Genomic DNA, 15,086 nt, shown 5'->3' with positions numbered 1-15,086 from the left:
ATGAGGGCAAAAGTGAACTTGTGGTGGGAAGAGCAGTTTCTATTGAATGATTCTTTCAGCTTCTTCATAAGCATCAGTGTCTTTTGGAAAACATTGTATATCCTGTCTACCTAAATTAGGTAACTTTTTATTGAGATACACGTAGTTTCTGATTGAGAAAATTTGGAGACACTTCTGGAGAGAGCTGTGGGCTCTTGAGTCAGGGGAGAGCCTTGAGCCTTTGTCTTCACCATCCAAGTTCAGTGCAAAATCCCAGTTCTAGGGTAGGTAAGGTGCTAGCATGTATTCACAGAATCACAAGTCCTCTTACTACTGTTTCAATGACTAGGATATCTTAAAGAAGTTTAACACTTCAGGATTCTAAAGATTAAGTATGAAAACTGCCATGGCATTCACGTGAATGTTGTGTTTTATTTTTTTGATCCAACTTCCTCCTTTAACACTTCCAACATACTTCAGCCCTCTTGCTCTTACGTACTTTTCTCAGCATTCTCTCTTCTTTTACATGTTATTTTATTTTTTGGGTGGAGGGAGGTTTATATTTTTTGCTTTGTCTCAAGATTCAGTGTATTGTGGGAGGTGAGGCAACACTGGTCTTGGCAGAACACCACAAAACCAAGAGAGTAATTAAATGACGCAAGCCTTTGATTATTTTTCTCTCTCAAGCTTTCTGGCACGGCTGGGCATTCCGATTGCAAAAGGAGGATCAGGAGAAGAAACTCCTAAAGATCGCACGCAGAATTAGAAGAACTGTATTGGAGTCTTTTTGCTGCTTTAAAGCTCTTCACTCTCAAGTCCTGAAGTTACTTCTTTTTCCCCTGTGAAGATGACGTCTCTTTCATCACCCAAGATAGATGGTACTGAAAAGGAGCTGTCAAGGTTTTATTTTGGTTTTGGTTTCTCTGTTCTTTTACTAATTGGATTTTTCCCATCTTCTGCAGGAGGATTATAAAAGGATTAGAGAAGCTGGTTTTTGGGGGGGTGTGAGAGGTAGCTGTTGTTTTTCTGCTCTCGATTCTGGGACCTCCTTAATTTGCCATTGTTCCCTGAAGTCACTGCCTGTTTGGGAAAGGGAGAAGCAGCATAACAAATGAACTTGCACGACCATGGATTCCTTACCTTTGCGAACTTTGTATGTGGCTGCTTGTAAAAGAGGTTTTTGCATACATAAGCATCAAATGAAGAATAGCATCCTGGGCTGGATTTAAAAGAAGCAAACGTTTGTGTCCTTTGAAAGGATAAATTCTGTATAAACTATAATTTAAAGAAGATTGTATGTTGTTCCAGTTCTGAATTTTGGTGAAAGAAAAGAAGTGTCTGTTCAAGCCAAATATTCTGCCAGCCTAAACCTGCATATTCTACAAAAACGAAGAAGATGTCTTGGAAAAGAAATTACTTTTCTGTGGGTCGGGGGAATGTACAAGGCATGTTTACTCCACGAAATACAACCTCTATAGCACCCAGTAAAGGTCTCAGCAATGAACCAGGACAGAACAGTTGCTTCCTGAATAGTGCGTTACAGGTAAGAGCACATAACAAAAAATGTTTCTGCATTTGTCCTCTGTCTGTTGCAGTATTTTCTTAGGCTTTACTATGCAACAAATACAGCCAGGCTTGACTACATAATTGTTTGTGGGTCTAGATAGAATAAAGCTATGTTTGAAAATGTAGATTAGTTGAGTTATAGAACAACTTTTTAATTTTCAGGTTTTCCTGGTGAAATTGACAGCATTTACATAGTCATCACTTAGTGTACCTGAATCTCTTGTTTGTGTAAACTTGTAATACGTCAACCAAATATGAAAATACAGGTAGAAAATTTGTTTTAAAATAATAGAATATTGCATAGCTTGCAGTATGTCAACTCCTTAAAAGTAAATTTAACTTTTTTGATGAACCAGTCAAATTCAAGGGTTGATAATACCTTTAAAAGATCCTTTTTATGTAGTCCAGTTTTCTTAACTGCTGTTTTGTAGCTTAGTTTAGATGATTGAGTCTTTACCTTTTCATTTAGAAGAAAAACCTTTTCCTGTGTCAAAATTTAGTGGAGTGGTGTGGCTGCTATACTGGTATTGTCACCATTTAGATGTTTTGAATGTCTGACATTTGAGATTCAGTCCATCTGGCTGCAGGGTTTAAAACCCTTTCTCCACCCTTTCCTTCCCTTCATATGACTTGTCTGTGTAGCACAGACTGTCACTGTTCTTGTTGGGTTTTGTTTTGTTTTTTTTCCCATGGGCACGATTAGGTTCTCAACTAACTTCAGGCTTCAAGAAACCCCTGTGATGCAAATAATACAAATAGAAACACCAGTGACCCTCAATAGGCTTAATATGTCACGAAATACGGGACTTGGATACAAAGGGAATTTATTATAAGAAAAGTGGGGTTTCCAGTCATGTACCGTATTAATTGCTTCTGTTGAGTGGTAAGGTGTAATCACTGACTGCCTCCTAGTACTGAGTTACTGAACCTAGGTCGGAACTAAGTAGAACCTAACATCAGGTACATGCCATACAGGAAGATGAAAGCCTACGACCTTTAGTCTTCTACATAAACTGTTTTCTTCTAAAGCTCAAGAGAGACAGGATACCAAAAATATTTACAGTCAAAGCTGAATTTAAGAAAAAACAAGATGGTAATAATCTCATAAAATATATAGTTTGGGGGGGTTTTATCTCAATTTTTTTAACATTCAGTGTTAGTCTGAGAGGCTCTTGAATGTTTGTTGTTCCTTACTATTAAGTATTTCGATAAACATTCAAGATAAACTCCAAAGGGAATTACATTGAAAAATTGGACTCGTTCCTAAATGTGTTTTGGTTTGTTTTTTTTTTTGTCCTTTTGTGAATTCTGCAGAAGTTCTTCAGGAATTCTGTGTGTAATCAGATGGTTCTAAGGCTTATGTTGCCTCCCAGGCCCTTAAGTATAGGGAGAGTTTGAGTATAAACACAGACATAAAAATTCTGAAGTTTGGGGAAACTTTACAGATTACATATTCAATAAATGTGGTTTTAAATATAATTTTAGGTAACATTTGTGTGCTATGGTTTAGTTTTTAGCACTTTTTTCAGAGTGCTAAATTTCTTTCTATTCAGTTGCTCTGGACAGATTAATCAGAAATAAGAAGTTCGGTCCCTCTGTGTATGCTAACGAAGCATTAGCCAGTCAGATACCAGCCTGGACCTTGCTGCTGTGTCCAGAATCTGGCAGGATGCGATTTAGGTCAGGACTTCTTTCAGTGCAAGCTTCTGTCTCCTGAAAGGCTGGTGGCTCTGAGGCTCACGGGAAAGACCAGTTATTGTTAGTTGAGGATGAAATAGGCAGCAGCAACCACATATATATACAAGGAGCTGACTGTGAAACACCTCTGAGATCGGTATTGTTGCTATTTTACAGATATGAATTTGGATAACTGCCCAAGGTTGCACAGATTTAGTGGTAAAAATTAAGAATAAAACTTGGTGCTGTTACAGCAAACACGTTGCCTGTTGCTGTTGCTAGCAGAACATAAAAAGCCTTCTTGCTTTTATATGCTGTGACCATACGAGGTCACATACCTGGTATTGCCACCATACCTGTCCTGAGAGAAAAGTATTAACTGCCCACACAGGTTAGGGTTAAAAATCTGCCAGTAATAGCGGCATGTAAGCACACTTACTAATGATAATATTGGGCATAACGGTTTTTAGTAATTTATTGTTTTGACTTGCAAGAACTTGTTAATGTATATGCTGCTGGTGCTCCATTTTTCCAGCGGTTAGGCTTTCTGCTCAGAACAAGGAGGCTGCCTCGGAGGTGGAAGGACAGGCGAGTTTTGGCCCCAGTGGTCAGTAGGGTGTCCTTGGCAGCATGGGGGAGCAGTCAGGGCAAGTGCTGTTTAAGTTGGCAATGTCACATGGACAAAGAATAGAGTTTTTTAATCTGAAAAGCACATGGCAAGAAATTCAGAGGGATGTCCTACTGTAAATTAGTGTATGTGAATGCTATAGCTGAGGAAGAAAGATGAAAATGTCACCTTGCAGTAAGATAAAAGGCATGCCATTTAGAAGTGATGTTCACTGGCATTAGTGTACTTCTGGGATTATTTTTAGCATGTGGAACTTTATTCAGAGCTTTATGTAGTATTTTATTTTATATCTTCATAAAATTGGCTGTGCCCCTTTTTTGTGTTTCAGGTTCTGTGGCACCTGGATATTTTTCGCCGCAGTTTCCGGCAAATCACAACGCACAAATGTATGGGCGATTCTTGCATCTTCTGTGCTCTTAAGGTAAAAGTTGGAAATAAATTAAAAACAATTTTGTAAAAATTTGAACAGAAATATTTCCAATATGTATAATCAAACTTGCATCTGCAAATTTGTGAGAACAAAGGTAAATCTGATAGATACTGGCCCAAGACACTCATAGCACTGTTTTTAAAATATGTTCAAGCCAATTAATTGTGAAAATGCTGTAGGTAAAGTTTCCGATACAAGGACTCTTATCAATGTAGTGTAGATCATTGTGAGCTTCCATGTTGTTTGAAAGATTAGTTCAGCCAGTAAAACATCAGTTTGCTTTGTTTTTCCTAGTTTATCATTTGGTTTATAAATATCATACTGCATATTGTTAGTATGCTCTTCAGAAGTTACCTTTCCTTCACAGCTGCTTTAAATGTCAGTATGGAGAAGGCCATTTAGCTTTAAGCCTTTCTGTTCAAAAGGGTTGATTATGTAAGATTAAAAGGTATTTTCTACTGTAAATATTGATGTCTGCATTATATGGCTCAGCTCTCTGTGGACTCTGTTTTAAAAAACATCAATTCTGTCTGTGGATGCAGATACAATAACTGACTGTCGTAGATGCTGCCTGGACAGCAAGATCTGGATGCTAGCTCTGATTCTGAGTATGGTTATGTGCTTGAGTAAATTGTGCGATCCTACATCTCCATTTGTCTCTACCCATTAATTTTTAGCGCTTCTGGTTTTTTGTGCCCTCCTTTCTAAGCTTTGCTACTTCAAACCCACGGCTCTCTCTAACCTTGTGGGAAAAATAGACATGATGCAAACACAGTGAAAATACCAGCTTTAATCTTCCTGAGCAGAGAATTTTTTTCTGAGATTGGGACCGAAACATTTTCTTTGATCACAAATGGGTTGTAAAATCCAACTAAATATTTAAATTCATTGTGGGAGAATTTATTGTGTCATGAATTCTGTGTGCAGTAATGAAAAGGACAGACAGCATGTTTTATAAATATGGCAAAATAGAGAGTGCAAGGTTTAAATTAAGACCATTTGAAGTTCACAGGCAGTTTTTGTAGTATAATAGCTGTCTTGCTACTTTTAAGTGACTTTACAGGTGCTCTGGTAGGGACAGGCTTGAAATGAGTTATCTAGTGAGTTGTTGGACTGTTGTTGAGGGGTTTTCCCTTGCAAAAGAACAGCAAAGAGGAGGCTATTACAGCATGAAAGAAGATAAGTAATTTCCTTCTGAAGGGAAATTTGTCTCAAGACATATCTGTTGAAATGATGAGACAGGATGATATTTACAGCAGTGTCATCAGAAGAAGGTATAACAGTGGGTTAGGAGCAAGATAGCACATCCAAAGTGAGAAATGCAGCTATACAGACAAATAAAAGATGGAGTATTAAATATATCCTCTTCCTTATAGGGAAGTGGCAAGACTTAGGTGTGATCTGGGTTTTGAGTTCAGTGGGATAAATAATTGGAAGCTAATTCTTGGATCGTACCCTCGAGTATTGCCAAGTGATTGTTGGCATTCTTTGGTAGCTGAAATGAGGACAGAAAGAAAGGGATTTAGAAAATTACCATGAGTGTAAGCTTTTGCTGTTCTGGGGTTTAACCTAACAGCAAGATACGGCAAGGAAATACCAGATCGGACAGGTTCTGCCATTTGAATGAAGGGAGACTGGAGTCTGAGGCATAGTTGAGAGGTTTTAGTATAAAGACAGTAGTTAAGTCTTTTTTCTGAATGAGAGTACTGAAAAGGAGGAGGGGGAGAAAATGTTATAGGAGAAAGGAGAGGATGAACCTTTTGGAAGTGGAACTCTAGACAAAGATGCATCTGGATTAGCAGTACCAGTATGAGAGGGGAAGGTGCTACAGTAAGACAGATGACAGGATCCCTGGAATATATGTATTAAAAGCAGACATCGGGTTGAAGAGTGTTCAGTTTTGTTGATAAAATCCTGCTTTTGATGTCTTGCTGAAGTGTGCAGTCTGCTATTATAAACTTGGAAGTGACAGGGAGAGTGGCAGAATTCACAAATTGTATGCCTGCAGCCATATGCTTATTTTTTTTAAATTAAGCAGCCTTTGAAAAAAATTGCTGCTCTCTCTTCTTGCTCCCAGATAGCTGCAAGGATTTTTCTGTTTGTTTCCTATCTGAAGTTCTTACCAATGCCATGCTCAGCCAGAAGGTGTTACAACCCTTAGTTTCCAACAAAGCTATAATGTTGCACCAAATCCTCAAGAACTTTTGAACATTTTAGAAAATTTGCATCTGTTTGTGTGCAGAATTACTATAGTTCACAAAACGTGCAATGAAAAACTCTGAAGAAATGCATAAACAAGTAAAGAGTTATCTGGACAAGTATTTCTGAACATGAGCAGTAACCAATGCTTGACAAAGTAAATAAGTTAATTCCAACTGGCTTTAATCCAAACCGAAATGTTAGTGTGTTCTCTATCTACACTCTGTTCTTCATGGGAAATTTCAGTGTGTTCTACCCAAGCCTATTCCAGAACCTTCAGAAAGCTTGCAGATATCTATTGTAAAACTATACAAGAGAAAAAATATGTAGAAATCTGTTTGTTAGAATTTGTAGAACTGTTTTGCTGCTGGTTCCCTTAAGTGCATAAAGCACCTCACAGTTTTATGTTTTTGTCTGGGTGATGTCATGACAAGTTTCCACCTTTATTAACTTGTGTAAAATGTTGATGTGTGTACATAAATATTTGAAAATTTTCCCCCATTTTTTTATGTTGTTATCAAGTCAAATAATACCTTAAAGGTGAGTAATAAAGGGTGTTGCTTAACGCGAAGTGAAATTGGGGATGCAAACCTCCCCTCATCCCCCCTAAAAAAACCCAAACACCAGAACCATAGGCTGTTTTGCTTGCATGCAACTGAAAAGGCAGGGACACTAAGTGATAAAGGCATGCAAGAAGGATAGCCCCAAACCATGGGGATGATCACATTGATCTTCATAACTCCTTAAGCAGGCAGTGGGGGAGGTGGGGGGGGGGGAAGGCTGTTTAAGGTGTTTACTTGTTCTCTGCTGCCCTCTGGATCAGTGTTCTCAAACTGCTCTTTCTCTTCCTCCTGTCTGTCTGTCTGGCACATACTATGTGTGAACTTCTATAAGACAAATGGGATAATGTGCTTAGTATGGACCTAATACTGCAAGCATCACCAAGAGCATGTTTCGTGTCCCAGTGCAGCAGGATCATCCCTTCCCTTCCGTGCTCATCTCTTCCCCTGCCCCAGCCCTCCCGTCTGCTCTGGAAGCCTTTAAGTGTTGTCCTGCCAGGGTAATGCCAGCTTAGTCTCCAGGTCTTTGACATCCTCTTTCTCTTGAATCTTGCCTTAGGCTTTGCTAAGATGAGGGAGAAGATATGGCTGGATCCAGTGGGAACCCAAGAATTTGGAGCTCTGTACCATTCGAAAATCTCCCATTAGGGTCTGGGGAGAGGTAATTAGCCTTGCATGCTGTCAGGTGGATCTGCCCGAAATACCTGTCCAGACCAAACAAGGAGGAGGCAGGACATGTTTGCTCTTCTTCAAAGCGTGCTGGCATGTTCAGATTCCAGCCTGGCCTGGGAAAGGAGCAATCCTTGGGGGGAAGAGTCTACATCGTGCCGCCCCCTCCACTCCAGCTTCCCTTCACAGGGTACCTGATACCTCCTGTGTTGTGCAGGGAGGGTTTGTGCTCTTCCCCTACTTTGAACCATTGCTCTAAAGGCGACATTCTCTTCCCACTGACTTTAGAGGAAGATAGTCTTCACTAAGCTAAATTTAGCCTTTGAATAACACCAAAGAAGTTGTATTTTTTCCACACTTTCTTGGCTTGCTGCAACTGTTTCTGGGGATTATGATGTCATGCACAGTATTTACTGTAAATGGTCAGCTAGCTCTGTAAATATTATTTGTAATTTTAAATTATTTTTTATAAAATGAAGGATCCCAGGACAGTGATGTCATACCTGATACAAAATAACATTTTATTTTTGTACAACATTGAAGACATCTATTGCACAAATACTTGAAGTGTTTTTAAAACTTGCCTTGCTACCTGGCTATGTTTATGTGGCTACAAAATGAACCTTGACATTATTCCAGACATAAGTTTGCTGGTTATTTTGAAGGAACCTTGCATCAACAGCTATAAAAAGACAAGGACGAGCTGCAGAGTCTGTGCTGGAATCCCAAACACAGTTCCTTAAGATGTGGCATTATTTAAGTGTTTTTTTTCAGTATGCAAGCTGTCCTTACCGCTATGTGGTTTGCCTGCCTGGAACAGCTTTTTGATTTATTATTAATGTTGAAGTCTACTGTGTTCTGTTTTATTTTCCTTTTTCTAGAGCATGACTTTGCTTTGGTGTTTGTTTATCACAGCTGGAAGAGTGCAGGAAGGGGGAAATCCGTCCACTGTACTGAGCATGCCACAGAGAGTTTGTTCTCCTTCCAGGGATTGTACTGGGAGCTCCATAGTGCCAGGATATAGGACAGAGTGTTTTTTGTAGTTTGCAAAGAAGAATGCTCTATTGATTGATAAATTCCAGTAGGGCTGGTCTTTTCTGCAGTTCAGTCATGTGCAACAAAAGCAGGAAGAATGTGAATTTTCTGTGCAGAAATGATGTTGTTTTCTAAGGTGAAAACTGAGAACAATAGGGTATTAAAAGGCTTTAAAGAAGTAGGAAGACTAAAGACGACTAGAGTTCATGGTTCTGATTAGCCACTTGATTGAAATGCAGGGATTTGTTATGAAAAGTTCATTATATGGTTCAAACAGTAATAGGTTGATTGCAAAGAAAGGGTTTCATCCTCTTCTTTTGTGCTTTTTTCCAAGTTAGTATAGTATTTCAGGGTAAAGCAGTAGTAAAAATATATAAAATAATTACTTTTATTCTTTAAACTTTTTTTTTTTCAGTTGGCACTTTCAGTTAACTGCCTGACAAATAAAGTAGCAGCAAGTACAGTTTCCTGAGTTAATAAACTGGTTATTGAAGCTTCCAAATAATAGCTGCCACCTTTGGTCTTGATCAAGCAGTTAATAATTGTCACCCAGTTGATGTGGACACTCTGTGATTTGGATTTCTTTTCCTGATGCGCTCCTAAGCAAAATTCATGGAAAGTATGTTTTTATTTGATTTTGGTAGTAGCCGGGATGCCTGACTTTACGGTCTATATTAGAGACCTTATGTTAATATTTAGGGCACAGTGCAAGTAAAGATGGAAGAGAGACTGTCAAAGGAATAATGGAAATCTAGGTTGATTGTCATCAGACTTGGAGGTTTGGAAAGAGATCCAAAGACACAAAACCAAATAGAGCTAGAAATATTTGCACCCTTGAAGGTGAATATAAAATGAAGAAATATGGGGAAGAAAGTGAGCTAGTGGCAGTACTGTGGGTGGAGGCTGATGTGGTTGGATGAGAGAAAAGTGATTTTAGCAGCCAGAATTTTTACTGAAACAGGTTGTTTTATAGAGTAAGGGTCTGCATCAGGATAAGAGTGTGGTGTCATGGGTGAGAGATAGGTACTGTAGACGAGAAAAAGAAGTTCATTGAATGGAATAGAGTAAGAAGGTATGCTGTTGAAATGGAGGAAAAAGTTAAAAAAAAAAAAAAAAACAAAACAAAAACAAAACAAAACAAAAAAACACAAACCCCAAACACCAAACTGTCACAAGTGAGTGACAGCATGAATAGTATTGATACATTGAGCAGTGAGAGAAGGGTGAGAATTGGCCATGGTAATATTATAGCTTTTGCTAAAAGGCATAAACTGTTAATGTAGGGGGATTTGGGGAGCACATTGGGGGAGAACATTGTTTTGTTCTTTGAAAGAAATACCACACCGCCAGAGCTGCAGCAATATACCCATCCAGAAGGAACTTCTGCACAGTGCTGGAAGGGAATAAGTAGTTCTCAGAAAGCTGCCAAGGACAGAACTCAAATTTACAGTACATGGACACTGATCTGATTAAGTAGCTGTTGCCTGTTGTCTTCAGCCATCAATTTATTCTTATGCCAGCCTGCTTCTACATGCTTGATTAAAAAGTCATATGTGCACGTATATCAAGTCTGGGATTTGTTTCATCAGTATGGTTAGATACACATTGCAGATGTCAATTTACCCCAAATAAATGGAGTACTTCTTTCCTAGGGAAAAAATAGATTCCAAACACTGTTAGAGATAATTTGGAGCAGATCTTGTAAACTACAGAGGGATTCACAAATATTTCGTTTTTCCGAATCTTTAACATTTAAAAGAACTCTAAAATGTCAATCCCATGAATTACCTCAAAGAATAATTACTATTTTTATTCTCTGACCAAATGAAGAACAACTTGATTTATGATCGTGCATGTGAATTTTAGCATTCTGAAATAGAAAGCCAGGTTTTAACTTGAATAGCTGCATGATAAAGGTTTCTATTCTTAAACCTTAGGTTATTTTCCTTTGAAGCTTTAGAAAGCTTATGTTGATTCCCCACACTTATTTACACAGATTATTTTGGGTGACCACTGACTCTGCAAGCCTTTGTTCTAATGTATGCCAGAAGCACACACCTGTAGTAGAAAGGACATGAAGCTTCCAGTTACAAAACTGGGAAAAAGCGTTTTAAATGGTAATAATCTAAGTGAGGCCCTACAGTAGATTGCCTGGGATGTTTAGGGAATTTCCAGATTTGGATGCTTTTGAGAGCAAGCTGGTGAAAGATCAAGTATGTAATTGTAGTTGATCTTGACTTAGTGCTTGGGGAAGGACTAGCTGCAACTAGATGGACTTTGGCAATTTATTCCTCTTAAAGAACACTTGTGCTTCCTAGTTCTGCTGTCTCTGCTACTCTTTCCAGACCTTTGAAGATCTGTAGGGAAGGAGTTATGGAGGGCTTTTTTTTTTTTTTTTTTTTTTTTTTTTTTTTTGTTGTTGTACAGACCTCAGGAATGCAGTGTAACCAGAAGGCATACTTCCTCTCTGAAAAATCCCTTGCTCATGCTATTCTCTGTCTTGGCTTGTAGACTTACCAACATGCCAAGAATAGGTCATCAGTACAGAATTCAAAGTACCGCTGCTAATTCAGTATTAGTAAGTGCTCAGGTTTTATGTTAAGCTAATATATGTTGGGGTTTTTTTGGTTCTGCATCCTTGATTTTAGGTACTGAAAACTGGTAAAATAGGAGAGACTTCCCTTGTTCATGAAGCTTTTAGCAGTGTCTTTTCATATTGTTGCTGCTGTTAGGGATAACACTCATTTGTTTTGGAATGTAGTCATTGAGAGAGGTTGTCAGTGTGGTGAAATGGAGTTTTCACTTTCTTCAAACTGAGGTGAAGAAGTTTTTGAAAGACAACAACAAAGTTTGAATGTTTCATATGTAAAGTTCTCATTAAGTTCCAGAAGCACTTGGAGAAAAGGTGTCATAAAAACTCCTGGGGCAGAATGAGCAGGGCTTTCCTGGTCTGCGCCCAGCTGGCTTTCAGATCTGTATATGGAATAAATATGCTGGTGATTAACAGTATCACTCAAGGGCAAGACCTGAAATTAAGGAGAGAGATCTGACTTAGATAACTTAAAGTGATGAAACTGCAGGAAATGCCACACCTGTCCATCTAAGGCTGAGAGACAAGAAAGACTTGTTCTGAAGGTGAGCAAAGAACCTATCTTGAAAAAAAAAAAAATAAGGAAAAGGGGAACAATCCCACGCCTCTAAAAAAAGAAATAATAAAAAAAACAAAACCCCAACCCCCACCCCCAAAACCCTGACCAAAACTCAGTGAAAACCAAACCCTCCTGAGTTCAAAGTGCTTTTTGATTCCATTTGAGGTGTTTTGGGGACTTCTTAAAAGCACTGTCCTCCAATGTGCTCTAAACTGCACTGTGCAATGACATGGTAAGATTTGATCTTTATTAGATTAAAATGCAATTACTCACTGGTTTTGGGACTTTTTTCCCTCGTAATCTAAATAAGTCTATAACATTGTGTACTATGTCACTACAAATTCTATGAAGCATTCTTGTATATAATAGTAGGATCTTTTACTCCTTGATTTTACATACTAGAGTTCTTCACTGAATTCTTTGATGTTACTGAATTACTTCTATTCTCTGGTTGTGGTAACAGATTTCACAGTTTTCTGCTGTTTAATGAAAGTTTTTTTCATTTCAATTTTGAAGGCTGTAATTATTTTGTGATGCAAAAAACAACAACCAAAAAAAGCAGGATCTTGTGAAAAGCGGTTGCTTATAATCACTAGGATCACTTTTTCCTTACTGGGTCTCTTTATTTTAACCAGTAGGTATGTTACAGCTAAAAGTAAAGTATACTGTTTAAGATGGAAATTCAAAATAAGAGTTTTGGTTTGCTTGCTTGCTTGTGCTTTTACCTAGTTTGGAACCTGCATTGATTCTCCTCCCCAGCAAGAGAGCAGAGCCATTTCAGAGCTCTCATTGAAGTAAATCTGGTCCTGTCCACCAGTTCCCTACAGTGAGGTTGCATGCCAGTTGTTAGGCCAGTGCCTCAGCTTCAAGATCTATGTAGTGGGGTTGATGATAACCAGAATAAACACATTTCTAAAGCACAGTCATTAATATTTTCAGGTGCTCTTAAATTATTTAAAGTGCTGAAGCAGGATGGAATTATGTTTCACTGCCTTTTTTTTTTGAGGTCCAGTGAAAGGAGAAAATTTACTAATGAAACATGAAACTTGCTCTGTTATCAGAGTGACAGAAATTGGAATCAAGGTTGTTAAGTACAGAGACTTGGTCATTCTTTCCATTTTTATGTATGTATGTATGTATATATAAAAGGTAACGGAGGAGAGGTATTGTCTGTAATTCATGAAGTGTGAGGCTTACTGCCTCACCATCAGGACTACCAAAATAAAAATAGCAGTAAAGAATGATGGGCATTTTAGATCTGTATTAGATAATATGTCAACTCCTAGGGCCAGAAATGGCAGGAGCACGGAGGTTGGTTTGCTGGCTGTGCTGTGACAGCTGTCTTCTGCACTACTTCAGCTTCTTCAAAGCAGCTGAGATTGTACAGTTTGGCAAACCTTATCCCAGTTTACCTGCTCGTTTTCTAATAGGAAACAAATAAGAATAGTTAAAGGAGAGAAAGATATAGATTATTTATTTCCAATTAATATAGATCCTAAGTATACTGGAGAGAAGCTTTCTGTAATTAAGGGAGAAAGTGGTACAGGAATCAACATCGCTACAGATTCTCGGTATAGATTTGAAACAAAACCAAACTGGCAAACCAGTTTGAGGCTGGCTTTCTCCTTGTTTGACTAAGTTTAGAAGTCAGAAAAGCCAAGTGGTGCAAAATTGAAGATGATCCGTTTTTTCTCTTGCAGTAAGAATGAAGCTTTAGGGAAATTGTGAGGAAAGTTTTATAGGGAAGGACAAGCAGAATTTTGAGATTGACACTGATGGAGATGGTTGCTTGTCATATGAAATGAGGTAGAAAGTGGAGCAGAATTGGTGATGGAGACAGAATGGTCTTGTATGAAAATAAGGGCTAGAATTTTCTACTTAAACTGAGGATCTTGCATACAGAATTATGTTCCTCTTTTTGTAGGGGGACACAATGAAAGTTAAATAACTGTTCGGAAGATCTTTTGGATGTCTTGCATATACACACACACAAAATAAAAGTGGGGGTTTAATCAGTTGGGAATATATACTGAACTTCCATGAATATAACCCACACTTCAAACAATAATACATCTTTATAGAACTACTTGTCCTTGCAGATGATTACCCAGATGACCTGTGAGTTACAGTTATGAAAATGCAGGTTCATGGCCATACATAGGAACTGCTGTTCATGTTGTGCCTTTTCCCTCCTGTGTGCTAACCCCAAAATCATCTAATTCTTACCCACTTCTTGGAATTACTGGGAGGTAAATTTCTTAGAGTGCAAGCAGCAGGTTGTGGCTGTTTAGGGGCTAAGACATTTGGGAAGAGTTGCTTGAAAGAGGAAAGAAGGTGTAAGACGAAAGTTACAGAGGTGGGAATGAAAAAGTAAGCTGGACAGGTAGAAATAGGAATAAGAAGTGAGAAAGTTTTGGTGTACATTGTATTTGGTTCAGGAATCAAATTTGGAGGAAGATCCAAGGGAGGTTGACACTAAGGGACATTTACCCCTAAGCTCCCCTCACCCCTCCCCCCCCAATGTGTGAAAGGAAAGGAATGAATACACAAAGGTGGATATGATTTCAAAGGAGGAACTTCTGGGATTTTCTCTTGTGGTCCCTGTACAATACAAATGTCTGTGTGTTGTTTGATCAAAGTGAGTTAAAGGTTGTTTGTTTTTTGGTTTTGTTTTTTTTTTCAGATAACTTGGGTAATGTTTTGAAAATACAGTAGCTTAACTGTCTTTTTGTTTTCTTGCTAGAGTATCTTCAACCAGTTTCAATGTAGCAGTGAGAAGGTACTGCCTTCCGATGCCCTGCGCACCGCTCTTGCAAAGACATTTCAGGATGAGCAACGCTTCCAGCTGGGCATCATGGATGATGCTGCTGAATGTTTTGTGAGTGTAACTGAAAGATGGTTTGACAGGTGTAGATGCGAACCCCCACTACGTCTTGTTTGTTTGTTTTTCATTTCTCCCCGAATTCCAACAGACCTTGGATGTGTGGCCTCAAAAAGCCCACAGAGAGATCCCCAAGCTTGAAGTAATCCAATGGGGAACTGGTGTTTGGTTTGAGAGTCATCACTAATGATTTTGAAATGGAAACATCAATGTTATCCATTTTTACAGTTGCTTTTGCATATGTAAAGCTTGCAATCTCAAGTGTGTCTAGGATATGAATTGTAAAAAAAATTGCACTGCAAGAATTATCCAG

General features: G+C 38.5%; 1 protein-coding gene across 1 annotated transcript in view; it reads left to right on the top strand.

The window, feature by feature from the left end:
• Nucleotides 1-1,375: 1,375 nt before the first annotated feature.
• Nucleotides 1,376-15,086, top strand: part of USP54 (ubiquitin specific peptidase 54) — a gene marked incomplete at its 5' end in the record, with an annotated part of 53,896 nt that continues 40,185 nt past the window's right edge. The window contains 3 exons of the mRNA XM_082486360.1: nucleotides 1,376-1,522; nucleotides 4,179-4,271; nucleotides 14,636-14,770. Coding sequence (XP_082342486.1) covers nucleotides 1,376-1,522; nucleotides 4,179-4,271; nucleotides 14,636-14,770 — 375 coding nt within the window. The remainder of the gene's footprint in view (nucleotides 1,523-4,178; nucleotides 4,272-14,635; nucleotides 14,771-15,086) is intronic.

This window comes from Vanellus vanellus (genome assembly GCF_965231255.1).
Source record: "Vanellus vanellus genome assembly, chromosome: 7".
In the NCBI taxonomy this organism is placed as follows: Eukaryota; Metazoa; Chordata; class Aves; order Charadriiformes; family Charadriidae; genus Vanellus; species Vanellus vanellus.
Note: the sequence above shows the minus strand (reverse complement) of the source record. Positions and strands in the feature narration are given on the sequence as shown.